Source organism: Gallinula chloropus (genome assembly GCF_964237585.1).
Source record: "Gallinula chloropus genome assembly, chromosome: 2".
Taxonomy (NCBI): domain Eukaryota; kingdom Metazoa; phylum Chordata; class Aves; order Gruiformes; family Rallidae; genus Gallinula; species Gallinula chloropus.
In genome coordinates, this window is record NC_140086.1 from 91,331,440 (window position 1) to 91,358,964 (window position 27,525).

General features: G+C 43.8%; 2 protein-coding genes across 5 annotated transcripts in view; one reads left to right on the plus strand and one right to left on the minus strand.

Annotated features, from left to right (window-relative positions):
- Window positions 1-17,509, minus strand: part of LYRM4 (LYR motif containing 4) — a 90,130-nt gene extending 72,621 nt beyond the window's left edge. For both annotated transcript variants that reach the window (XR_014618179.1, XM_084280387.1), the window contains exon 1: window positions 17,370-17,509. Coding sequence is in view for 1 of the 2 variants with exons in the window: in XM_084280387.1 (XP_084136513.1) it covers window positions 17,370-17,455 (86 nt within the window). In the remaining variant the exon portion in view is untranslated. The remainder of the gene's footprint in view (window positions 1-17,369) is intronic.
- A 123-nt stretch (window positions 17,510-17,632) lies between these two features.
- FARS2 (phenylalanyl-tRNA synthetase 2, mitochondrial) overlaps window positions 17,633-27,525 on the plus strand; it is a 248,058-nt gene continuing 238,165 nt past the window's right edge. For 2 of the 3 annotated variants that reach the window (XM_084280384.1, XM_084280385.1), the window contains exon 1: window positions 27,390-27,464. The gene's annotated coding sequence lies outside the window, so the exon portion shown is untranslated. Of the gene's footprint in view, window positions 17,648-27,389; window positions 27,465-27,525 lie in introns of those variants that run through there. The other variant, XM_084280386.1, reaches the window with a different exon arrangement.

The following is a 27,525-nucleotide window of genomic DNA, read 5'->3' on the forward strand; positions in this document are numbered from 1 at the left end:
CCTGTTCACCCCGCGCGTAACACTGGGGCACGCGCGCGAGCGGGCGCCCTACGTGCCAAGTTAATAGAACGCATGAAACATGGGGGCTCCTTCTCATCTGCAGCTGCCGTCCAGGCAAGACTTGAGAGGGAAGCTGCTTATTTCTTCTCGGAAGGAAAACAACCCCAAATCATTAACTTGAACCGTAATTTTGCTGCTCGTTAACGGTTGGAACGCAAACCGCCCCATACACATATGTAGGGTTAAACTGTGCAGAAACATGTTTTCTGCAAGGAAGGAAGGGTTTCCAAAAGATACAGAGACCTTATATCTATACACATGTTTCTGGGGGTTTTTTTTTAAGCTTAAAAGACGACAACAACAACAACAACGAGTAAGTACACATTACTGGGTGCGAGCCTTTCAGAATGCAATACAAACAAGTAAACACTGTCTACATTAAAAAGGGAGATGGGACTAAACCAAATTCCTGTTCAGTGTAACACCTACAGACAGCTTTTCTTGTTTTGTACATATGGTGCATTAATTGTTCCATTTTCTCTCTCTCTCCCTCTCATTACACCCAACAGTTGTCGAGAAAGAGAAGATACTCACTTAGAAAACATCATCAGACCAGTTTTTATCTACAGTCGGAAAGTTGAGTTGTTTTTTCCTTTTACAGTTACAGCCTTTATGAATGTTAAGACCCAAATGAAGTTATTTTACATAGGCTTTTACACAATTCTACAGCTAAATCAATACATCTCCCGTATTCTTCAAAGATTAGCTCTATATCCTGGTAATTTTTACTATAGGTATATTGAGATTCAATGTATCACTTAAGGATGAGCTGAACTCAATACCATAATGGGTGTAAAACATCCTTTCTTCCCCATTGAGAGGTGCCAGGAGAACATTTCACCAACACTCAAATTCTTTCAAAATTATCTAAAAAGTGTTAAGTCAAGATACAAACAAGCTGGCAGTTTTCTCTTTTTTTGGGGTGTTGTTGAGGTTTTTTTAAACAGCTTTTTATATGCAACAACAGTTGTGAGCAGTGTCAATTCCAAACCTCAATACTCTCTACACAAGAGTTTCTGAACTGAGTATGTACTAAAAGCTAGTACTAAAATTAGGGCTGTGATATTGCTGCCAGTCTGTGAACAACCAAGCTCTTTTGAAAGTATAGTAACATGTGTAGCAACATGTAATAGAGATACACATGCTATGAAAATGATTTGTCCATTCATACTTTCTTTTTTTAAGAGCACTACTCCAAAGATCTTCTTGTTGATGAACAGAGTAGTCAGCTGATCAACTGCTCTGTGATAATCGAAATGAAAATACACACCATTCAAGACCAAACCCAATTATGTACCATCTGAAGGCATGGCTCAGAAGGCCAGTGGCAGAGACTATAAGGCTATCTGCATAAAACTTTGTAGCATTAACCTAAAAGAAGCATTATCCACAGACCACGTGACAGATGAAAAGCATACTAGCAAGTGAAACGGTTGCTGTACCTTATGGATGATTATTTACCCAAGCTGGCACAGAGGCACTGAGGACACACAGCACTACAGCAAGGTTCAAGGTTAAGCCACTCTGAAGAGCTGCTACAATTTTGCCATCCTCCCCCAGCAGGCACCAACTCTCCCTTCTGCCTCCTTCAGCCCAGCCCAGCCAGTCCCATGTTTTGGCTCTGAGGTGAGAAGGTCCAACCTGGTAACCAGGCAGTAGGCCAGCCTACCAAGAGAGTGAACTCGTTTTGTTTTGGGTTTTTCTGGATTAGCAAACTCCATCAGCTCTGTGTGGGACTGGCTGAGCATCAGCACTCGAGGAGAAATACAAGAGTGGTTTTGACGGATACAGTTTGTGATAGATCCCACTCAGAGAGGCCAAGCAAGCCACTTCAGCGAGACTCTTAAGCAAGAAAGTACCAAGGGAAGCTTTTTTGAGAAACAAATGGGAAAGTAATTCTGCATACAGTACACTCAGGCAGCTCCGACAGACCTTTGGGAAAGGTCCTAGGAATGCAACAGTGTTCATTATGAACCACCACTGCAAAGAAAAACTCAAACTGCATTTCACAACCTACTATTTTTCTCACCATTCTTTGGAAACAGATACTGAAAAGTGGCTGAAAGATGCAATGAGGCATTTTTTCTTTTTGTCATCAAAACATACTGAAATTTAATACAGAACACCTTTGATTCTTTTACCTTCTGCTAGTGACAGCAGGGCCCAAGCAGGAATGTACAGCTGAATATGTTCACTCAGCACTCTCCTATGTATACACATTCAAAACACTTTTTGTGATCCCTACTTACGTGCATCCGTCACACAATTAACTCCCAATCAAATCAGAGGTATATACTCAATGGGTAATAGACTCAGTATGATGGCTTCACACCAAAGCCATGGCCAGTGGATGGCTACACAAGGCAACAGATGCGCATCAGTAGGAAACAGTGTTTGGGAGTTAATGCGAGAAGAACTCCAGGGCCAAAGCATTACCACAGCCCCCCAGGAACAGGCACTACCTGCTAAAGTTAAGAGACAACGACAGCCCAAATAATAGTAAAAAACACAGTTAGTGCTAGAAAATGGTCTTTGTCCTAATACTTAGTCATGCACCTCTCCCATCAAAGAGTACATCTTTTTTTTTCCCCGAAACACGATCAAAACCCTAACATGTGTCCTCATAAAATGATGCCTGTGAGAAGGGAAGTCTGAAACCACGGCTACTGAGGAAAAATGGAATTGCAACAGAGGTAAATAATAGCTGCTTGGGGATTTAGGTATTTTTATTTCAAAATGTTTACTTAGGTCATGCCTGAACAGAAAATTAAAGAAAAAAGGAAAAAATATCCATTTCCTTTTCAGGTCTTCACTCTTGTATGCCTGTGCTCTGCTAGGGTGTAAGAAAAGCAGCTGTAACACCGCACAGACCTATCTGCTTTGAAGCACACAGTACTGCATCACGCTTTCAAAATAAACTTGGCTAACCACTGTTTTCCTCAGCGCCACTTGGCCAGTATCACGGCACACTGAAGGTTTCAATCATCTTTCCAAGACAGCTTTACACACAAGATGTTGTGACATCTCGCCTCCGCGACTGTGAAAGAAACCCCGATGTATTAATGAATGAACAATCAGTTACAGGCAACACACTGTGAAACACAACAGCTGTGACAAACTCTGAGTCCTTGAGCACACGAGCAAAGGTAGAAGAGGACTGTGGTACATAACCTGTGCAAGCAAAACAGGTCACAAGGGAACAGGCCAGCAAGTTAGAGCATTCAAGACTTCCAAAAAAGTTATACATGAAAACGCATTTTCCCTTATCAGCTTAAGTTGCATTGAATAAATGAAGGCCAGTGATGAGTAGCCAACCTCTAAGAAGTACAATGTGGTTAATTCTGAAATTCAGCATATGATGCTTTTTTAAGGTCACAATGCACAAAAGCGAGATACTGATTTACACTCCAGCAATATTATATGAAGTGCAAGACCACTGTTTTCCTTCCACTAACAACACTTTCATACCACTTCTCCCTTCCAATTAATATCTATTAACTTAAGATAATGACAGAGTGGGTTTTCAGAATTTCCCATTCCTAGGAAAACGTGTATGAGATGTGCCTAACTGAATTTTTGGAATTACAGAAAATTTAAAACCAGAAAGTTTTTGTAATAAAGAAACATCTACACAAAAATCTTTTTAGCTTACCTTAAACTTTTATTTGCATTAGTGAGGATGTTTTCATATACAGAATTAGTTCAGAAGGAATAAATATATATATGTATTCACGTTCTTTTTTCCTCTATAAAGGTCTCATTAATAAGACACCAGTAAAGGTGAGGTAAAAGTTGCATGCAATTACCATTTAATACTCAAATAAATAAATAGTTTGGCAACAGACATCGTTTTGAGACTGAGAGGTAAGTAGGGAAGTAGTTGTGACTTGTCTAATTAAGCACCAGACCAACAGAAGGGTGTGGATGCAATGTTTTATCAGCAAGGTGTTCCTCAAATTCCATCATTAGACAAATTTTCAGCACTGTCACCTCAAGTTACAGCAGAACAACGATGACACTTGCCTGTTTTCTAAAACCAAAGCAAAGCCTATTCTGCAAAGAAGGATTTGCTAGAGGTATGGGGGTGGTATCCGGAAGCTAGGAAGGGAGAAGAGTAAAAAACCCAGAAAAATTAGACTGTTGGTTAACCTAGTATTTTCTTGAATTTTCTTATCAAAGTCTAGTGACTAGGTCTTCCTAAAAAGCCTACAGAATGAAACCTACAAGCCACTACTTGGTTTCTCTGCTAATATGCAAAATATGAATTCCAATGGAATTGCAAAGAAATATGTCCAAAACAAAACAGCACTAGATACTTTATGAGAAGATTACCCCAAAAGAACAGAGAGGGATAAAAATTGACAGACATTAGAACACACACTTGAGAGCTGGTGACTGTGACCCTGTGCATATAATACATGTTGGATGACCAGATTCAAGGATTTGTAACTTATTTCTAGAGCAAATCCAGCTTCTCTGTGTCCTATAACTCTGAACTTCTACTAAAAATGTCAAATTTCTCTAGCACAACTTGCATGACTATCTCAAGTTTCATTTTCTTCAATCAGTCTAAAAACTGAAAGTGCCTCCTAAGGTTTTTTTTAACATATATATATATATACACATACACACACACACACTTTGGGGCTGTTTTTAAGAAATAAGGACTTTTTTTGTCTCCTTTTATCGTCAGTTTGTGCCTGCACCTATTTGAAGAAGAGACCATGGGTGACCACCTGATCAAAAGGATCACAGAATGATTCACCTTGGAAAGCAGCTTGGAAGGTCTCTAGTCCCACCTCAAGTTGAAAGGAGGGTCAGCGATGGGATCATACAGGGCTGCTCCCAGCTTCCGCCAGTCAGATCTTGAAACCCAGGATGGTGACATGACCACCTTTCTGAGAAACATTCTCAATGGCTTGGCTGTCCTTGTGGTGAAAAAGCTTTTCCTCAAAGCCAGTGTGAAAACTTCTCTTCCTTCACATTTGCTGTCTCCTGTTCTCCTACCAGGCCCCTCCAGATACTGTCTGCTATCGGGATACCTATATGTTGTTTCTTCTCCAGGCTGAGTCAGCCCAGCTCCTTCAGCCTTGTCTCACAGGGTAAGTCCTTCACCACCACCACCCCAACCCCAAACCACCTTGGTGGTTTCTGCTGAGCTTCCTTCAGGTTTTGCAGGTCTTTCCTGGACAGGGGGTGTGGGCTGAGGGCAAGACTGGATGCAATGCAATACTGCAGCTGTGGTCTAACAAGCACTGACTAGAGTAGGATAATGACTCCCCTCAATCCACTGGCTGAACAACTGTTGATACATCTCAGGATGCTCTTGGCCTTACTTGCTGGCAGGGCCCACAGCTGTCTGTCTGCTGGCACCCCCAGGCCCTTTTCAGCAGAACTGCTTACTGGCCAGTCAGTCCCCAGCCTGTTCTGTAGCTGCAGCATCTCTTTCCCAGGTGCAGGACACTGCACTTGTCTAATGAATTTTGTAAGGATGCTGTTGGCCTTTTCCTTCAGGTTTTTGAGGACCCTCAGGATTATAGCCCTGTCCTTGAGCACACTGTCTCCCCAGTTTGGTATCTTCTGCAAGCTTAATGAGCAAGCACTGTTATATCCTCTGCATCACTCATACAGATGTAACACAGGATGAGTCTTGGATCAACCCCTGAAGACCCATTAACTACAGCCTTCTAAGCCCCAGCTTCAAACTAGTCTTAAAGGTACATAGTTGTCCACCCATCCAGATCGTATCACCCCGTTACAGTTTAACCCAGTCAGCAGAGCCATTAACAACCAGAGCCATTTGCTCACTCCACCTCCCAGGGGGATCAGGGAGGAGAATTGAAAACAGAAAAGGTGGGGAAAAAAAAAGCCCCAAACTTATGGGTTGAGATAAAGAAAAACCTAATAGGACATACAACAATAATAAGAAAGATAAGATATACAAAACAAGTGATGAACACAATTTCTCATGCTCTGCAAAACCCTGAGAGCTAGCCAGTCTCCCAGCCCAACCTCCAGCTATAAAGAGAACCTGACATCATATAGTTCTGAATATCCCTTTGGTCAGTTTGGGGCAACTGTCTTGACTGTGTCCCCTTCCAGCTTCTTGGGTGCAGCCCCTTCCCCCCACTTCCCATTGGCAGGGCAGTATGAGAAGCTGAAACGTCCTTGACTGCTTGGCAACAACTAAAAGCATCGCATGTTAGCAACAATATTCTCTTCCTAAATCCCAAACACGGCACTACACCACACCAACTACTGGGAAGAAAGTTAACTCTATTCCTGCCAAAACCAGGGCACACCCTAACCTGGATACCAGAACGTTGTGGGAGTCATTGTTAAAAGCCTCCCTAAAGCAGAGGTAAACCACATGCACTGCTCTACCCTTGATGATAAATCCAGGCAATCACGTTGGTCAGGCATGGTTTGACATTGGTTCCCAAACACCTTATTCTTCATGGTTCCAGAACACCATCAGTGCTATTCATGATTATTTTTGCAGTTCTTTGAAACATACATTTTTGTTGCTATACTTCTAAAAATAAAAACACATTTATTGGCTTAATTCTAAGCATAAAGAATCTCTGCAGAAAGGAATGCTTTCTGGAAGGTCAGGGTTAAAAGAAAAAAAGGAAGGTGTCCAAATGAAAGCATTCTTTTAATCTTAACTGGAGTTACAACTGCACCATTGTGTTGCAGAAGAGGTTAAAAAAGAGGGTTACCAGCGAAGGCCCCAATCGAACAAGTTGCTCAGTTAACGAGGCACGGGGCAAGGATGTGCTGCAGGGACCAGCAACAGAATTTGCCACAGATGAGAAGCGTCCCGATGGCCTGACATGACAAACAGCTCTCTGCTCGGCTTTCACTGCCCAGACCCGGCCAGCTGCTCACCAGGACACTTGGGTAGCTCAGCAGCCCAATTACCAGGTGGGGAATGCCTTGAAACCGCAAGTTCTCATCCTGACAAGGCTCATTTCTCTCTTCTCCCTTCTGACACAGACACATGGATGTTCTGTTTGCTGTGCTGCTATTTCTGTTCCTAAAAAAGGCCTGGCCCGCTGTGAATTGCCATTACAAATTCCACTATACTTTTCCAGAAATACTAGTTTTTGTCCAATACCATGGCCAAAATTTCTCTCTTTGGTATGGCTGGGGATTTACTTTCCATTCTAAGAAGTGATGTAGTTTAGCCTGTGACTCGGGTACCCTGAAGAGGGCAAATAACCGTATCCCACCTCGGTGGCTCCAACCGACCATTCAGAACCCACCGGGTGCTACACAGCCCTGCTGTGTGCATGTATTTCCCACTTCTCAGTGGACAGTGATTTGTCTCTGATGAAGCAATAACACTTAGACTTTTTTAATTAAGCAACAAGGCATAAAAGGCCTTGGTATATTCTAGCTTTCTGGGCTGTGGTGGGCTTGGCCTGGATGAGGGTGAGATTTTGTTAGGGCATTTCTGAAGCACAGCATTATTTCTGAAACTAAACATTCAGATTTAGTAAATATCCCATATTCTTCTTTTAATACAGAAGTTGCAGAAGCGCCAATCCTTTAGAAAAGGGGCTGAGTATCATGAATGTGTTAACAGCACACAGTTTTAAACTAACTGAGATGCTGTGATCCACAGAACACTTTAAGGAACAGTTCTCTGAAGGTTGAGGCAAAGCTTTGCTGATCGTTAAATAGGCTACTAATTTGGAGCATACACAACAGACTCATAAGCAAGCTTTACACTGCAAAAGTGATCCCAGGATTCTAGTAATAAAGACAATTAATTTAACCTTGATTTTTACTCAAGTAAACCTGTGCTTTTTGAAAAAGAATAATTTAAGCATTTTAAGTCCAAAATGAACCTAGTAAAAGAAATTATATTGAAATTAGATAGGATCCAGTTACCTCATGAGGAAGACAACAATAAACCATAAATTTAATTTATTAAACAATCCATATGAAGTAGCAGACTACCTCTTCTGTCTGCTTATAGACAACACACAAGAAGTTACAGGATTTGGAATACTGGAGTTATTCTCCAAATTTTATCCTCAAATACATTTCTATCAGTTCACAGTTTATCCAAAAATCTATGTTCCTTATAACTGAGTCAGCAGTGACACACACATACCCCAGTGGACTGCCCATCGCCATATGGCTCAGTGACCTTCTCTCACTGACAGCAAGTCACTGCAGCTTTAGTTTAGCAAATCCGCAACATCAGTTTTGACAACAGCGATGGATATTTGTAAATACAATGCAATACTTTGCAACATCAAAAATTCTAATATATGCAAAGCTTATTAGTCAAATCTAGAGGTAAAAAAAAAATCAATTTGGAATGTGTAACAGAAAATCACTATCCTACTCTGTGCACACAACAGAGTACTGAATATTATTTTTTAGACATTTGGGACTGTAAATATAGTGCCTCTGGACAATACATTAATTGATGCAGGAAACTCGGGTACAGACTACTGTGTTCATGTCACCAGAGGCTCAGAAAAAAATAAATGCAGGTTGTTTTGCACACTATGAATGCCACCTAAGGCAAAGTCAGTCAAGTGAACTAGATCTTTCCTTTCGTATTTTTTCTATTTAATTAGTTACAGGATATGGAAGTCTTCACAAGCTTTAAAGATAATACTAGCACAAAAGAAGTGGGGACTGAAAACCCCAGCTTCAGCCAAGGGTAGAGCAGTAATCCCAAAACGCAATGGGTACAGACTCCTGGCATCACTTCACCACCCAGGTGAAATGAGATGAAGCTTCCAATGCCATGAAAAAGCAGAATGAACTATGGATGAACAGAGGCAAGATTTGATGGGAAAATAATATTCTGCCTGGGACAGCTGAGTGACTGGTTCACTCATAGACCATATCAGAGAGGCAAATTTGAAGTTCTGAGGTATACAGGGCTGATCTTCATCCACATAAGTTACTTAGCATCTCTACATACCACACCATAACGTGCCAGAATTACCCACTATGGCTGTCTGCAGTGTATGGCTCTCCACTCTGTGTACCTCGCAGGCACTATCAGCACAAACAAGTATTTGAAAGAACTCAGGCCCTTTGCAGGCTACTCATGGAACAATAAGCCCATGGCTTTTGATCTTTGAAGCATAATGATGATCAGTGAAGACATACTTCAGACCTCTGCTAGCTCCAGTAAAGTAATTCATCTTCTCAGGATGCATACATACATCCTACCTGTCTTTCTGAAGTCCACAAGTAACACATGAATTAAAGCAATACTAAATCCTAAATGAAGTAACACAACATTCTTGAGAACTACTTCACATTAAAAAAAAAGGTTACAGCTATATTTTTTCCTACAGTTACTCTAAAACAAGCTACATAGGATCCATCTGCCAATTATGAAGCTAAGAGCATTTACCAGCCAAAACGTTTTTTGGGCTCTGTATGGCCTCCACCCCTAAAATTGTGGTGCATAATGCTTACTCTCCAAACTGTAGATCCCAGCATACAATGCAATACTTTGATCTGACCAGACAACATATAATGCCATATCAGACAGAAACCTGAGATTAATTTTCAAACTTAAAGATATGCTAGCCCAGAACACAAGTCATTTAATCAACCTGCTGAGAGATCTTCTGTGCACTGAAGCAGTTTAATCTAACCACTGTAACAAAAAGGGAGATTAGGAATATTCAAGGAGACAAAGAGATCAATTTTCTTTCTCTAAGAGGAGAAACATTGACAAAGTATTGTCTCTTAATCTACTCAAGCCTAAATATGTTAAATTCAGAGGTGAAGATAAAGCCAAGGGAACAGTCAGTAATTTTTAGAGTGTTTTCCAGGCAACCTCTTAACACTCTCTCTTACAGGCATACACTATGGAGGTAAAAAACTCCAATAAATCACCTTACTCTATTTCTATAAATATGCCTCTCAATATATATATTTTCTGTTGAACAAGATTAAGTACATTTATGTGCCACAAAAGGTTCTGCACTTCAAATAAAACATGTTACAAAAAAAAAGATAGCACTCAATAGTTAATAAAAAGTGACAAGAGTTAATTAGAGGTGACAAGACACAAGTGATGGTAGCACCTTTTGTCCTTTATCTGCAAGTAAGAAAAAAACCCCATGCCAACATACAGCAAACACCAATCCCTTTCCCTACCACAAGCACATGGCTGTAAGAAGTTCTTCTCAGATAGCAATTACCCTAAACGTGGAATTAACATCTGGCTTAAAACTCAATAACTCATGTGAGTACTGGCTAAGGTTACCCCATGAGATATTAGGAGAGGAAAAGAGGTATGAAGAGTGGTCTATTTATCATAACAGTGTTTTCAGTATAACATTTTATGACCAGGACAGATTACCTTCCCTTTGACACGCAACGTGACCTTCCATTCCCCAGGGTAGCAGAAAAGGTTTCCAATCTCAAACCAATTACACACAGAAGCTGAGGAAGCCCCCAGTCCGGAGCTAAAAGTAGCAATAACTTGCATTGATAGAGAATTTCTCCTTGAAGTATTCCAACAAATTGTTGGGAAAGAAAACCCCATGCTCAAGCCTCAAAATTCATACAGGTTCCTAAGTACTACTGCTAGTTGACAGCATGTGGAGCTCTACTTAATTATGTAAGTAGAGTGTACTCATTGGCCCCAAAGCGCATCGCTGTAGCCAGCGCAACCATCATCACCCGTATGTTCCCATCGCTTTTGAAGGTGATTGTGAAGGCATCACCACCAGTTTGATAAATATTCATCTTCACAGTCAAAATCTGCCAGTAATAGGCAGCAATTTGTAATAAAGTACAAACTGAAAAATAAAATTAACTGACTTCGTAAAAAATGTGCTCAGTAGCTCTGGAAATCAGGAAGCCTATTTAGATGTCTACACAAAATAAATTTATTATTGCTTTGCAAACAAAGCACTTCAACATTTATATTCATATTGTTAATTAGTCAGGTCAAGGAAAAAGCATTAGGAGTGAGACATCTAATTTACTTTGGACAGTGATAAAACTATTTATATCAACCAATAAATGTTCCTCCCTTCAAAACTAGTTTACATACAGAGACAATTAATTTGAAAATCTATTTGCTAATTTATTGGTCTAGAAAAATGCTGTGATATTTTAGATGAGTCAAAGATGTTTTCTGGAATTGGATGCAGGCTAGTTCAAAGGAGACACAACATGCTTCTATTTGACATCCATAACACAATCCAAGCTACCAGCTTTTAGGACATACTGTGGTTTCTACTATGTCTTAAGCACTTCATTTGAGCCGTATCAACTTGAGAACACTTTCCTGAGACGGAAGCAGCCTGATGTCACTTTAATAAACAAAAATGCTGATTATGAGGGGAGGCACATTTTGATGAATGGATGACTTAGGTTTCTCAAAGAATTCCATTAGTAATTCAATCCAAAGCTTGACAAAACGTGATGGCTTGTACCTAGGCCCTTCCACTCTCAGTTCCCTTGTTCTTAACTGTGATAAAAGTTACTTCCCCTCCCCACTGACATTTAACTCTTTCACTGCTATTCTAGCACAGCCTGCAGAAAAGGGTAGATGTGTAACTGGGGTGGTTTGGCCCTGGCTGGAGGCCAGACACCCACCAAAGCCGCTCTATCACTCCCCTTTTCAGCTGGACAGGGGAGAAAATATATATTGACACACACCAAGTGAAACCAGAGTCAGATAATGAGAAGTGCAACCAGATCTTAAAGCACATCCCCCCACTCCTCCCTTCTTAGCTGACGTCACTTTAGTCATGATTTCACTTCCTTCTTCACTCCCCCACCCCTTGTGGCATGGGGAGGGGCAGGGAATGAAGGAATGGGGGTTTTGGACAGTTCCCCACAATCTGTTTTCCTTCCCAGGGTCGGGGGCATTCCTCACACCCTTCCCCTGCTGCACTGTGGGGATCCCACCCACAGGAGACAGTCCTCCATGAACTTCTCCAATGTGAGTTCTTCCCCATGGGGCTGCAGCTCTTCACCAGCTGCCCCAGCGTGGGTCACTTCTATGGGGTACAATTATAGAATCATGCAATGTCTCTCAGGGTCAGACTGCTCCAGCCTGGTCCACCACAGAGTCACAAGCCTCCTGCCAGTAAACCTGCTCCAGCGTGGGCCTCTCTCACTCATCTCTGTGTGCCTCTCTCTCTCTCTCTCTCTCTCTCTCCATGGGCAGCAAGTGCTGGCAGGGGCTTGCTGCAAAGCGTGTCACAGCATCTTCTGTATGTCTCCCCCTGCTCCAGCGTGGGGCCTCTCCACAGGCTGCAGGCGGGGTCTTGGTCATGGGCTGTCTTGGTCATGGGACACCTGCTCCACCATGGTCTTCTCCACAGGCTGAAGAGGAATCTTTCTGGCACCTGGGGTGTCTCCTTCCCCCTCTTCTTCACTGACCTTGGTGCTGGCACAGCTCCTTACATCTTCTCACTCCCTTCTCTGGTAGCAAAAAGCGGCTGCTTGTGTTTTTTTTTCTTCTTAAATGCAATTCCCAGAGGTGCTGTGACCGTCACTGATGGGCTCAGCCTTTGTCAGCAGCAACTCTGGCCTTGAGCCGGCTGGTGTTTGGACTGTGGAGCCTGCAGAGAGCTTCTGGCTGCTTCTTGCAGAAGCCACCCCTGCAGCCCCCCTTCTCCACCAGAACCCAGCCACACAAAACTACAACAGTAGCCATCAATGGTGACTATCCAAAACTTAAACTGACTTTCTCCAGTACCAAGACAAAGGAAACCTGTGGCCATATTTCTCCTGCTTAAGCAAATAATGAGCAGATGTTTACATCTGTCTGACTGAGCACTGTGCTCGGTATGTTTGTGAAGAACCAAATAGCACCAGTAAATAAATACCACCCAGCAAAAATACCATGCATCCTGCAAATAAATACTAGCTAGCAGAAACTACATGCTGTGCAAGAGACAGATGGAGACAAGTCTGGAAGGACTGACCTGTCAGGATGCAATAAATTATTCTCATAGGCACTTAAATCACAGAACTATTATCAATTAAATAGGCTTCAATACCATAAAAAAAATAGTGATTATTACCAATATAGTAGAACTGATGATAGTTTCAGAGAAAGATTTTTTTAACCCATACTTTCTCTGGCAGCTGAAACAAGCCAATCTTGCTCTTATACAAGGTAGTGATTCAGCAGCAGGTCTTTAATGTTTCCAGGCCATGATGTGCCAGACAAGCAGACTCAGAAGGACTGTCGAGACCTGGCAATGAAGTTTGTGGAGAATCTGACTGCTGTTCTGGTCTGATTCAGAATCCCACAGTCATTTCGAATCTCACGCTCATTTAGTGTAACACATTCATGGAGTGGTACCTATTTAAGTAACAGTTTCTTGCAAAAATGTATTCAAAAATACAGTCAGTTCTGTCAACTCATAACCCAGCATTTCCTGAATTTAAGCTAAACACCTTTTGATCTAAATGCCACTGAGTTCAAGAAAAAGCACTGCAATTCAACGGAGATCAATTTCTCATAAGACTAAAACACCTATCATACTTTCTCAAGCTTCCATGATGGCTTCAAAGCTTGCTTTAGATGGGGATTTTTGAAGGAGGATTACTGGGATGGAGCAGAAGTCAATTCCCAAATTCTTGATACTCACACACACAGATGCACATACACACACACACTTTATTTACTTTGTATACAGGCTTCTTTTCTTTAGATAATTTAAAAGTGATTTTAATTAGTAGCCAACTGCTACTAATTAAAAAGGTTAGAAAAATGTATCTAAGCAGCAGTTTTACCCAAGACTCTGTGTCCTGGTTTCAATGGGGTTAAGTAATTTTCTGGTATAATGCTATATTTTGGATTTAAGATGAGAATAATGTTGGTAACACCCTGATGTTTTAGTTGTTGCTTGGCAATGTTTTACACTAAAACAAGGACTTTTCAGCTTCTCATTGCCCTGCCAGTAACTACATTCTGTATACCAGGAACTAAGAGCAAAGTAATTTTTCAATTAAAGCGGCCAAATAAGGTACATTGACAGGAGGAGAAAGAAACCTATTTCCTAAAAAACCCCAAACAACCACATGCTTTTTTAAAATCTTATTTGGTGTGGATCAAAAGAAGCGTTAGCAGAATCCTAAAAGTTTTACACCTCCTTGAATGCGTAAAACTTCATACTCATATGTACACATATGAGTATGAATTCAACTCAATGTATACTTATCCAAAAATCCAGGCACTCTCATGAACTCTCTGAAGCAGTGCCTGAGTCTATCTGACACCACAGCCTGTTCCGTCCCCAGTTTGAAGAACTGTTGAGACAGACCCCACACAGAAGCAGCCAGCCTGAATTGCTATGGCTGTAACAACCTTCCCTCTGGACATCCTCTGTCCTACTGTGACTGCAGTAGGAAAGAGTACCTTCTGAACAGCTCCCTTCCTGAGCACAGGATCACCTGGTATGGACAGAAGAGGCCTTTGCTGAAATCCAAAAGTATAAACTCCTCAGCCCATAACCCACGAGCAGAAAGCCCTCAAGTCTGCTGAGTTGATATACTTGACTGACATGCAAAAGTTACCATGAGAAACGTTAGTCTATTAAATGGACAACAATCAATTGCACCTAAGGACAATGATTTTTATCTCCTACATCCACTTGTACAAGTTTCTACACCAGCTACACTGCAAAAGGCCTCACAGAGGTCCCATTTGTTGAATTAAGTTGCAACATGTAAGAAAGCTTCCAGATCCTACGCTGTCACAGTTTCGCATGGTTGGGTGCTGGGAGAGAACAGGGGCGCAGAAAATGGCTGCTGCGAGGAGCTGCTGGAATTCTGAGTGGCCCCAAAGTGTAAACAATTCAAGGACAAGAGACAGTCACAGCGCCTCTGAGAATCACATACAGGAGAAAACAACCCGGAAGCAGCCGCATTTTGCCACCGGAGAAGGGAGTGAGAAGATGTAAGGAGCTGTGCAGACACCAAGGCCGGGAAAGGGCGGGAGAGGAGGCTACCCAGGTGCCAGAGAGAAAGATGCCCCTGCAGCCTGTGGAGAAACCCATGGAAAAGGCCGAGACCCCACCTGCAGCCCGTGGAGGGGCTCCATGCTGGATGGAGCAGATGCTGTGACCCTATGTTGGAACAAACCCCTGCCAGCACTTGCAGCCATGAGGAGAATCAGAAACCCAGAGATGAGCGAGAGTTTTGCGTTGGAACAGGTTTGCTGGGGGAGGCTTATAACCCTGCAGAGGACTGGGACTGAGAGACACTGTGATAAGGAGATAAAGCCCTGTGGGAACGGACTCACACTGAAGAAGTTCATGGAGGACTGTTTCCCGTGGGTGAGACCCCACAGTGCAGTAAAAAAACCCCAAACAAACCAAGAAGGGGGAAATACTGAATTTTCCATCACAGTCTGTATGTACACATTTAAGAAAAAAAGCACAGCAAGCAAATAAGGAGACAATAATCAGTTAATCATATTCCAGATCTACACTTACAAATACACAGTTTGTAGCAATAAAATATTCTGAAGTACTCTTAAATCATGAATCCATAAGATTAATCTTTAACACTTTCCACTTTACTACAAGTTGGGTTCTTTACAAAGTCACTGGGTTTACTCCAGGGTATCACCGTATCACATCACAGCAGCCCCAGGACACAGCAGGAGTGCTTATCTTGCCGTGGAAGAAGCTAGAGAAGCTTCTGTTTTAGCTACGGGTGCACCAAAAACACCAACGCAGACTTCTTGTTGTGGTCCCTGCAGATCTCTACATATAATAGCTCCTGATCATTTCCAGCTAGAAACTGCTGTTGCTTTTGGTGCTCACAAACGTCTATACACCTCAAGACTTTACACAATTGCTCATTTTATAGTCTCTAAGGACAGGCCCATGAAATACTGAGATCTTTCCTTTAAAGAAAGTGAAACCTTGCACCATGACATGGTGTCATAAAATCTCTAATATCAAAAGGTAAACGCATATTTTTACAAGTTGCTAGCACAAAAATAAACTCAAAGAAAAGTTTTACATTTGTGTTAAGCAGTGAGATGGTGCTGCCTTGCTTCCTGCAGCTGTCGTGGACTCAGTTCACTCAAAACCTTCAGCACAAACCTACTGCTGAAAACACACAGTGGCCTAGGCAGGCCAACAGTTTGACTGTTCAGCAGCCACACATCTCACAGGCCTCAAGCCATGCAATCCTCTCTCTGTTAGCCAGAATAACGGCAAGCTAGGATACTCAGAATAATGAAGAGCAGGGGAAAGCCTTGATAGCAGGGGAACTAAAGGAGATGGGGAACACAATGCAGACATGCTGCTGTGAGTTAGCAACGAAGGCTTATTAGTTCCAGCTAAGTCGCAGTCCCCAGACTTTCTTCTCAGGACACTCCCTCACATATGAGGTCTGAGAAATACTTATGTTTTGAGGAGTGCAGAGGTCACCATGGATATGCAAGTTGAAAGGCTTCTGCTTCTACTTCTTGCCCAGCTGGAGACTGTTCACAGCAAAGGTAGCTCACATGTGTGCCCGTGGTACCCGCTGAGCGATAAAGTAAATAAACTACCAGAGTAAACTACTAGTTTTGCCAGTGCTGGCAGGGAGCATCCTCTGTGAAGGCAGTGGCTATCCTAAAAGAGACTAGGCCTGTGCCTGTAGCACACAGGTATACGTGTCCTTTGCAAAACAACCCCAACGGCGCACATCTTTCACCAGCAGGCAGGGAAGGCAGCCAACCACACAGCATTGCGTCCTGCGTGGCGGGACAAGTGAACTCTGCTCCCTCACGGCATGCAGCACCCTGAGCTTGGGCACAGCACATGGTGTCAGGGACAGGCAGGGAAGGCAGCCTCCTCCTGCGCTGTCAGGGCTGCAGTCTGGCCCCAGCTCTGCCCAGCCAAAAGGGCAGCATCCAGACGGGACACGAGCTACGCTGAAGCAACCTCTGCCCTGCCCCTTCCCCCTACAACCAGGTGGGCCCATAAACTGGTGCTTTTAAGGGGCAGCCTGGGGCCAGGCATAGGAACCGGGAGCCAACACTCCCCCTCACCCCGAGTCGAGCCCCGGCTCAGGCAGGCCGCCCGCCAGGGCCGGGTCTGCTGGGGCTCCCGCCCCCAGGGAGCTCGGCCCGGGCGGCTGTTCGCTCCTCCGCGGGGTCCCGGCGGTCACTCGGCCGCCCAGCGCTGGGCACAGCCGAGCCGCTCACGCGGTCCCCACCCCGCGCCAAGCCACGCCGACGTGCTCCCTCACCCCGGCCCCCAACACCCTCACGCCTTCGCGGGGAGAAGCGGGGCCAGGGCCGCTGCCCACCCAGGAGCCCGTCCCCGCCCGGGCCGGGCGCGCACCTGTAGTTGTAGCCGCTGAAGCGTTGGCTCTCCCGCAGCAGGGCCCGGTACAGCCGCAGCACCTGGGCCCGGCTGGACGCTGCCATGTTGCCGACACCAGGCGGGTCCTCTCACGGCGAGGCCCCTTTCCCCGCCCGCAGCGCCCGGGGCCGCGCCGGCCCCCGGAGCCGCCTCCTGCCACCCGCACCGGCTTCTCTGCGCGCCTCCGCGGCGGGCAGGCAGGGGCGGGGGCAGCCGCGGCGGCGAGAGCAGGAACAGGAGGAGCACTCGGCACGGCGGTGAGTGAGCGGCGGCGCGGCCCGCGGAACCGAGGGGCAGCAGCCCGGGCTCGGCCTGAGCCCGGCGCGAGGCCCGGGGCGGGGCGGAGACGAGGCCGCGGCCCGAGCAAAGACTCGGGGCTGGTCCCGGGGCGGTCTCGTTAACTCGGCCGTGCCTGCCGGGGCCTCCCCGCCTTAAGCTCTGCCGAAAGGCGGCTGCTCGGCCTGTCCTAACGTGCCGCCGCTTCCCCCGGGGGTCCTGGCGTGCTCGGTCAGGCGGGGGGCGGGGGGAGGGCCTAAGCGGAAATAAACCCCAGCAACCAACAGGCCGGCGTGTGAGTGCGCTGCCCGGTAACGGCAGCGCAGCTGCGGCCGCCTGGGTTCGCCCTGTTGGGGTGTTGCGGGGGGGGAGGTGAGGTGGGGTGGGGGGGGGGAAGGTCGGCGTAGGGCCTGGAAACGGGAGGCAGGGGACGCGTGTTCGGGGGTTGCAGTGGATTTCACAGCGATTTGCTGTGTAAGTCCCTAGTGACAGGCTGCTTGTGCCTGTGGGTCAGGGCGGGATGTGCCACAGCGGTGTGGGAGCTGTTCCTTTCCCGGTGTCCTGTTTGATGTTGGAATTTCCCCCTCTACTCTGCCCTGGTCTGGCACTGCCTGGGGTACTGTATCTAGTTCTGGGCTCCCTGGTATAAAAAAAGACAGGGATCTCCTGGAGAGAGTCCAGAGAAGGGCTACAAAGATGATTAAGGGCCTGTAACATCTCCCCTATGAGGAAAGGCTGAGTGAGATGGGAATGTTCACTGTTCAGCCTAGAGAAAAGAAGACCAAGGGGGGACCTTATTAATGTTTATAAATATCTGAAGTATGGGATGCAGGGGGAAATGGCCAGCCCCTTTTCAGTGGTCTGTGTGGACAGGACAAGGGGCAATGGCCTCAAGCTGGAGCACAGGAAGTTCTGCACCAATATGCAGAAGAACTTTTTCACAGTGAGGGTGACAGAGCCCTGGGACAGGCTGGCCAGGGGGGTGGTGGAGTCTCCATCTCTGGAGATATTCAAGACCTGTCTGGACGCCTATCTGTGTGACCTGTCCTAGGGAACCTGCTTTGGCAGGGGGGGTTGGACACAATGATCTCTGGAGCTCCCTTCCAACCCCTACGATTCTGTGAATTCTGTTATTTAAGCTAGCTTGAACTGTTACTAGCAAGTAACTGTGTTGAACTTTAGGTGAACTTAATGCACAGGCCTATATGTGTTAAAATTGGCCTTGAAAAGGGTAGTATTTAGGTAGTAATCAGTGTATGCAGAACTAGTGTGTCCTACAGTTCACAGAATAACAGGTTACCTAAACTGTTTAAAAAGTAGGTTTTGTCTGTTCATTTGCTGACTCTTAATCTTTATTCTTCTCTGCTGTGAGGTTGGGCTCTATTTCTACTTAAGCATTTATTTTGTTGTTTATATCAGAGGTGCCTTGATCCTTTTGTTGCTGGAAACAGTGTACCTAGAGTCCTCATCTGAAAGCTTTACTACCTAGAATAAACTTGACTTCATAACTTACAAGTATGGTGCTCTAGCTGTATTTAATACTGATTTTTAAATATTATCAATCATTTATTTAGGATCATTACAGGATTCTTACTTTCTCTATGGTATTTTTGTATGTACTAGATGTTTATATATATGTTCTATATGTCTCTGGCAAAAGTGCTTCACTTGCTACTACATGTATGCATGTAGAGAATGGAAACATATTTGATAAGACTGGTCCAGGCGATGTGCCAAGAAGCAAGGGTTGAAGGAATCTTGTGTTGAGCAAGAATCTGTAACAGCAAAATATGTATGAATCTGGGAGTGAAAGGAAGCTTGGAGGAGACTGTTGAACACCAGCCTGGGAAAAGAGAAGTGTTTAGCTTTGTGCAATTTAGAGACCTGAGTTGAGTGATCATTGAGGAATGAGTGGAGCCTCTCTTCAGAGGAAGATATTTAAGCAGTAGCATGTGTAATAAAGCAGATTCTATGCTTGCACCTGCTGGAGTCTGTGTCTTCCATATGCCACAAATGGTGCCCGACATGGTCTGAAAAGCAACAACAGTATCTACTGGTGGTGCACCCCCGAGCTGGACAGAGGAAACTGCCCTGAGCGCTCACACACGTTGCCTGTTGTGGGACAAATAAGGTGAGCAGCTGTGGGGAAGTACATTATAGTAACATCATGGGGCAATCGGCAACATGAGAGCAGAAATTGCCTACTGAAATTTTGGAAGGAATTTTGTGTGATCCGAATTTCAAGGTCGCTCCACTGTAACTTATAAAGCTCCTTGTTTGGATCAGAGATCATTGCCCATGGCTTCCAACCACTGGCTCATATAATCTTGCTCTATGGCAATGGGCTGCTGAAGTATTATAAACTAAACACCTTTTACAATTAGAGCTCCCTGATGGGATTTTAATCACATGATGGGTTGTTTATACTGCTGTAAAGACACTGCTCCCCACTGAGCAAGTCGTGCAACGGCTGCCTGATCCAACGTCTCCTGGAGGGGAGGCTGGGGCTGCAGCCTGGGAAGACTCGTTCATTTGAATTGACCACTCTGGATCTGGACTCTGAGGTAGCAGCTGAACCATGTCAGACAAAAAACACGGGTCTTGATGATCCACTTGACATGGAACTGATTGATCCTGAGCAGGAGCCTGATTTATATCTGCCATTTATCCCTGTGAAGGTTTTAGTGGCCTCTGCGCTGACTGCAGATGAAATCTTACAGTGGCAGAATCCTGTTTCTTGCTCATCTCTGTTAAGGCCGCTGCTGTTTGCACCACCACCTTTGACTTAGCGAGTTTGGACTGCTGCTGTTCCAACATCCAAAGCTACCAGTGGACTCTTAGATGAGTGCTGCATGGAGACTTTGAAGAGAGGGGATATATCTCTCCTTCAGGCTATGCCAGTTATTTATCAACTGTACAGGACCCCTGAATATGCACATCTACCATATGAGGTAATTAAAGAAGTGTGACAATTGATTAAAGAATATTGCTTGCAAGCCTCCTTCACCATGACCTTGCTAGAAGCAATAGAGGACTCGTATGCAATGATTCCCTTGGGTTGGAAAGCTGTTCTTTGTCTAATTTTGTCTGCTGCACAGTTTTCTGTATGGTTTTCTGAATATTGTGAACGTCTTTTGTTACAAACGAGGGACAATTTACCAGCTGAAGTAAGTATTGAAGAAGAGGAATTACTTGGTCAAGGGAACTATACCACGGGAGCAGCGCAGGCAGCTTTGCCCTGTGAGGTCTTCACACAGGCAGCAGACCTCGCTATAAGAGTGCTTCAGCACCTCCCTGATTTTGGCCACTGAAGTCCAGCCACAACTTGAACTGACCTGGCTGACAGACAAGCTGGTATGGGCCAATCAATGGCCTTTGAAAGGAGAACAGCTGGACCAAGCTTATGAGCTATTTCAAGAGCAATTGAAGTCAGGTCATATTGTTCCTTCCACAAGCCCTTGGAACACACCTATTTTTGTTATCCCAAAGAAGTCAGGTAAATGGAGGTTGCAGCAGGAGCTCCGAGCTATTAACGCTATCGTGCCTCCTATGAGTGCTTTGCAACCTGGGACACCAAACCCAACCAAGAGTCCTGACAACTGGCGTCTGAAGGTTATAGATGTGGAAGACTGTTTTTTTCACCGTTTACTTACACCCTGATGATTGTGTTTGCTTTGTTTTCCCTTCCTGTTAAGAACAGCAACAAACCCATGCAGAGATTTCACTGGGCAGTCCTACCGCAGAGCATGAAGAACAGCCCCATGAGCTGTCCAATGGTGGTCAGTGAAACATTGTCTAATGTTTGCAGGACTTTTTCTAATGTTGTGTTATATCGTGAAGTAGATGACATTATACTGGCTGCTGAGCCTGAGGAATATCTCGCTCAGGCTTTTGGGTGCTTAATCAAAGAATTGTGCTGATATGGGTTTCAAATTGTGACAGAAAAAGTTTGATCTGCAGGTCCATGGAAATATTTGGGGTGCAAAGTGTATGAATCACAAGAATATACTCGATCTGTTCGCCTTGCTCCAAATGGATGAGTTGCAAAAATTATTGTGTACTATCAACTGTCTGTGTCCCTTGTTAGGAATTACTAACAATGAGCTGTTGCCTCTGTTTTCACTTCTAAAAGGTGACCCTGTGTTGACATCTCCATGATGACTGCAGGAGCCTGGTCAGAAGGTTTTGCACAAAATTATGGATAAAATTAATGATATCTTTGTGCATCACATTCATTTGTGTCTACCAATTTGACTGCCATCTATTACACCTTTCAGCCTTACGCTTTATTAGGACAATGGGATACAGAGGCCCGCAGTGAAAGGTCTGCTCTGTGTATTTTAGAATGGCTGGTTTTGCCCCATTCTTTTGCTAAGACATTAACTACTACTATTGAGATGATTGCTCGTTTAGTATCTAAATGGATGGGGAACAATCCACATCTTATTCATGTCCTAGGGAGCTGCTTTGGCAGGGGGGTTGGACCCGATGATCTCTCGAGGTCCCTTCCAACCCCTACAATTCTATGATTCTATGATTTGCCATAGACCTGTGAGGAATTTTGTGCTGTTATGTGAGAAAGTTTGATATTTAAAACAGCTTTTGCAGATTACCTGAATGAAATTACATATTCCTTGCTCAGACATAAGCTTTTGGGATCATTACATTCTTTACATGTTCAACCACAATCATTGTTAACATCCACTCCTATTTTAATGCTCATATGGTATTTGTAGATGGATCTGGTAGGACAGGGAAAGCTGTAGTTGTTTGGCAGACTCACGACCAAGACACATGGTCTTTTGATGTCTCTATTGTTTCTGGATCTACACAGATTGCGGAATTGATGGCCACTGTACCTGCCTTCCAGTTGTTTTGTGATGAGCCCTTGAATATTGTTGCTGATTCTGCTTATGTTACAGGTATCATCCAGCGCTCGGAGAATGCGTTTATATGAGAAGTGGAGAACAGCCAATTGTTTCAGTTATTGTTAGAACTGGCTCATCTTTTGGGAAAGAGAAAGGATCTGTATTTTATTCTTCATGTTCAGTCTCATACCAGTATGCCCGGTCCTTTGGCAGAGGGCAATGCCGTGCCCGATCAGTTGATGTTTACTTGTATACGCGTTTTGAGCGCCATTGAGTCTGTTGTGCATCTGATGCAACTTACAGTTTATTGCATAGAACTAAAATAGTTTTATACTTCTGGATATAAGTGGTATAGACACATGTGGATTTACCCCAAATTCATCTTTACAGGTATGTGTCAGTAGCTCTTCTAGGCTTTCCATACATAGCTAATTTCTTGGATACTCTTCATCAAAAATAGAAATATCAGTGGAAGTGTTGCATCTTTGTAGAGAAACTGTGATAAATATTATGAGAGACTGTGATAAATGTTATGCTTTTGGGCCTTTCCTTGTGTCCTGGTTCTGGCCAGGCTAGAGAGAACCTCCCCAAGCAGCCAGCCCAGGTGAGCTGAGTTTGCCTTGGTGAGCTGTTTTCCACCCCACCTGGCATCACTCCCCCATAAAAGGGGCTGGATGGGGAGGTGTGGGTGATTTTGGGGTAGTCTGTGTCTGTTTTGTCCTGGGCTCCCTTGTTCCTTCCCTTGCTGTGCTGTCCCAGCAAACTGCCCTTATCCCAACCCGTGGGGCTTTGTCTGCCTGTCTCCCAGGAGAGGCCTGTGGTGCTGAACAACCACACCTCTTGGGTTACAAAAAAACACTGCTTTGTGCTAGCTTTGGGTGTTCAGGAGACCCAGGCAGAAACATGCAAAGGAAACATGCTCTTTAGTTGCTGCCCAAGCTGTATTGCTGATGGGAATTGCTGTGCCAGGTGAGTCTGAGGTGTTGGTGCTCCCCTAACTTTGCTGCTGTTGGTGCCTCGGTGCTTAGTACTCCTTGAAGTAGAACTGTTTCCTTGTGCCTGTAGATTTGTCTTATTCCCTGAAGGCAGCAGTGGCAGTTCTGCCTTTTTTTGTTTTGGTTTGGTTTTTTTGTTTGCTTGTTTGTTTTGGTATTTTGTTTCCTCATCCTGGGCTTTAGACAGCTTAAAAGACAGTGGTCTATCATGTGCAGAGCAAAGCCTAGCTCTGGGAGTTCAGCAGAGTTACATGAAATCATTCTGCAGGTGAGTGTGGCAGTTATTCTGTCTAATTTCACAATGGCCCTCTGTTGCTATGAGAAGTAAAGTTTTGATGCTCCAGTCTTTGGCTCTAAAAGATGAAAGAGTAAAGGAGAGGAAAGCAAAACACATCAAGTAATTTTTGTTCATGAGAGTGCTACTGATTGAATATTTGTAAGATAATTATAAATGATTTTTAAGTAGTCTCAGGTGCTAATTCAGTGCCTGAATCTCCCTGATAGTTTTTATGGTGGTTTTTTTTTTGAATTTTAGATAAACCTGGCTTTCTTTTAAAGCTGCGTGAAAACCTCATATCTGTAGAATAAGCATGTGTGGAAATGTACTATCAAATGCAAAGTAAGCATAGCAAAGGACAAAAGACTTTCCTCTTGTCTCCCTTTTCTGGCTTAACCTGTTATACTAAAGGTGGGAAGAAGAATTTTTTGCAGAAACTTGTCATATTTGTGCAGTTTCATTGGTGTGGTTGAGTGAAAAATCATTTTAATGTGTTTTATCATTGCATTTTCTTGGGAGTGATGGATTGTGGTCTTAGACAACCTGCCATCCTGCAGTAAGTGGGCACTGCCTCTGCCATCACTGAGGTACGGGTGTCTCTGTTAGCCTTCAGTTTATGCGCATCCCTGCAAGCCTGCTGGCAGCTTGAAGCACGGAGGCAGTCCAAATGACCTCTCTCATGTCCTAGGACACTGGAGCCTAGCAATGGGGAAGCTATAAACTTCCCTGGTTTAAAATTTAGGGCGGTTTTATCGTTAACATTTCATGAGATTGGTACTAGAGTTTTTCTTTATGGCAGCAAGACATATCACTGTTGAAGTGGCTTGGTGTTTGTTTATGCAGAGGTCTTTCCTTTGGTCTGAGGAAGGAAGGTGGCCTGTGCCTTGCCTTTTTTGCATCCCTTGGGATAAAGAAGTGTCTTGATATAATAGTATCAGTATGTGGAATAGTTAAAACATTTGAAATATGTTGCCCTCAAAAAAACCCAAAACAAAACAACAACTTGGGGGAGGAGAATTAGGATGAAATATCAGCAGAAACTGTGGACTGGTGTGAAAGGAAACAGCTGTTATATTCTCAGGTACATACTGGATGTTTTGTCATGTGTTGTGAAATTGTTCCTTGTGGTACACTATTTCAGCTTTACAGCATGGCGCTCTGCACTTTAAGAGAGTGTGTGCTTTACTGTTATGCTGCTGTTTGCCTCCATTATTTTTCTTTGGGGGTCAGAACAATAATTGGTTGTCATGATATTATAATCTCTCTTAATTACTGTTTTTAGTTTTTTGAAAATGTGCTTACTCTTTCCTGCTGCTGTGGTGTGGTTTCTGTCTCTCCTTCCCTGCTCTGGGCAGTATAGTGCATGGTGAGGTCCTACCCAGTGTAGAGTAGGACCTTTAAAGTAAGGACTGTAAGTCACTAGAATTTTCATGTTTCAGTTACAAATGTAACAAGCTGTTCATTAATCATTTACTATTGGAAGACTTTCACAGTATCAAAAGGAGGCCTTGAAATAACTCTGTTTGTAGAAAAAAATCATGTCTGGTTGCCCTATAGAAAACAGCAGTTTTTGTACAGGAGGGGAAAGTTTCATGTTTCAAATTCAGCTCTGCTCGCAAATTGTGTGCATTATGGGAAATTCTACCTAAGAGTTCAGAGGGGATAAAAACACCTGGGACAAAACTCTTCTCCCAGTCAGTGTTTGTGAGTTACCCCATCTCTTTCTGTATTCAAGTACAGAATGCTGTGTATTGTTTCGAGTAGGACTGTGAGAATGGTAATAATAGGAAAAAACCTAAAACCCAGTAGTGACTTTTCTGTTGTAATGCTTGGTCATGTAAGGGAATAGCTGTTTTGCCACTGCTCATAACCTGTGCTGGTTCATGCTGCAGGCATTGAACTGAAAGAAACACTGGATTTTGTTTTCCCTATTGGCCTCACTTTTGATCTTCTAGTTTCCTGGGGCCATGTGCAACACCAGAGCATTTCATGGGTATCATCTTGCCTGATAGTCATGTATCATGGTAAGCAGCTGGACAGTTCAGCACTCTGGGGGTAACATCTGAATGAGTGGCATGTAATGCTGATACATATAATCACAGAATCATAGGGGTTGGAAGGGACCTTGAGAGATCATCGGGTCCAACCCCCCTGCCAAAGCAGCTCCCTAGCTCATATTGCACAGAGAGGCATCCCGATGGGTCTTGAGTATCTCTAGAGAAGGAGACTCCACAACCCCCATGGGCAGCCTGTGCCAGTGCTCTGTCACCTTCACTGTGAAAAAGTTCTTCCTCATATGATACTGATTTGGAGAGACATTGGTTGTAGAAGCATGTTGGCAAAGTACTTTGAAATGCCCAAAATAAAAACGTGATAAAAGTTCAGAATAATAAGAATAATATTGTGTTACAGCAATAGGCAAGAGAGTAAGTAATAGGATTAACATTATGAATAATACTTAGATAATTTGCTGTGTAATGATTGCATCAAATGCAAATGACATTTCTAACTTTAATGCTAATGAAATCCAAGGTATTCTTTGAGACAAGAACTGAACAAGAAACAAAGGTGGTTTCGCTATGTAGTTGTTTGTTATACTGTCATTTTTCTGAGAAACCATGAGAAGCAGGAAGAACAGGGTTTATTAAGTGTTCTCGTGTATGACCTCATCAATTCAGAAATGCTTTATTTGCCCTCCTTCCAGTGTTTTATCTAATTTAGTAATAAATAAATTAGCTTTCTTTGGGAAAACTACTCTATATTGTATTTTGCTATAAGAAATGTTTTTTTGATGCTCAGCCTATGTCAACCTCTTCCCAAAGTTCATACCACTCTGTCGCTTATGTTCCTTAGAGTCATACTGCATATTCCTCTCCCTCTTCCATGATTTGCACTAGCATCATATTTCTCTGTAGCTGTCATATAGCCAGCCTATTTTTTTTCCTTTTTTTTTCCTTTTAGTGGATAGTGAATTTTTTAGCTTAGGAAGCAAACTTAGCTGTAAAACAAGGACTGTTTAAGAGCAACTGAGAATCTTTGTAGCCACCCCTGTATCGGTTTTGCTGAGTTGTGATTTCCAGTGTGCCAGGCTGGTTGCAAGCAGTACTGCCAACCTTTTTTGTTAAAGACCATGATTGCATCTGAGATGTCTTGTTAGAGTGAAATTCTTCTCTTGAGTTTATTTTTGTCATTTCTAAATGTATATGCCAATCTGTATTAAAAGCATGTGTGAATATGTATAAAAGCATGGGCCTAGTCATGTGGTGGTGGTAAAGGTGAAGGTCATGCAGTTCATGCTGGATTCCCCATGCTGCAGTATTGTGGGTTCATGCACAGCCAGCATGGTGCTGTTGGGTGTTTTTCTTGTTACCCAGTCCCATATCACAGGTATGAGAAATCAAAGCCTGCAGCTTGGGTGCAACCTGGTTCTTCTCCTGCTCACTGCATTGTGGACATGGGCATTCCTGTCAGACAATACAGGGAGTAGCTCCACTCGGCTCCTGGGCTGTTGCTTAAATCCTGTTTCAGTCTTGTACATCTGGAGTGACTGTTCCAAAATGTTTTCTTTCAGTCAGTCCTTGAAGATAAGAAACAAAGCACTGACTACAGCAAACAGGCAAAGGAAGCAGGGCTGAGGAATAATTATCTCTGGCAGTGGGTAAGTGAATAAATTTAGCTTTCTGAATTCGTCTTGACACCAGCACTGCCAACCCTTTTAG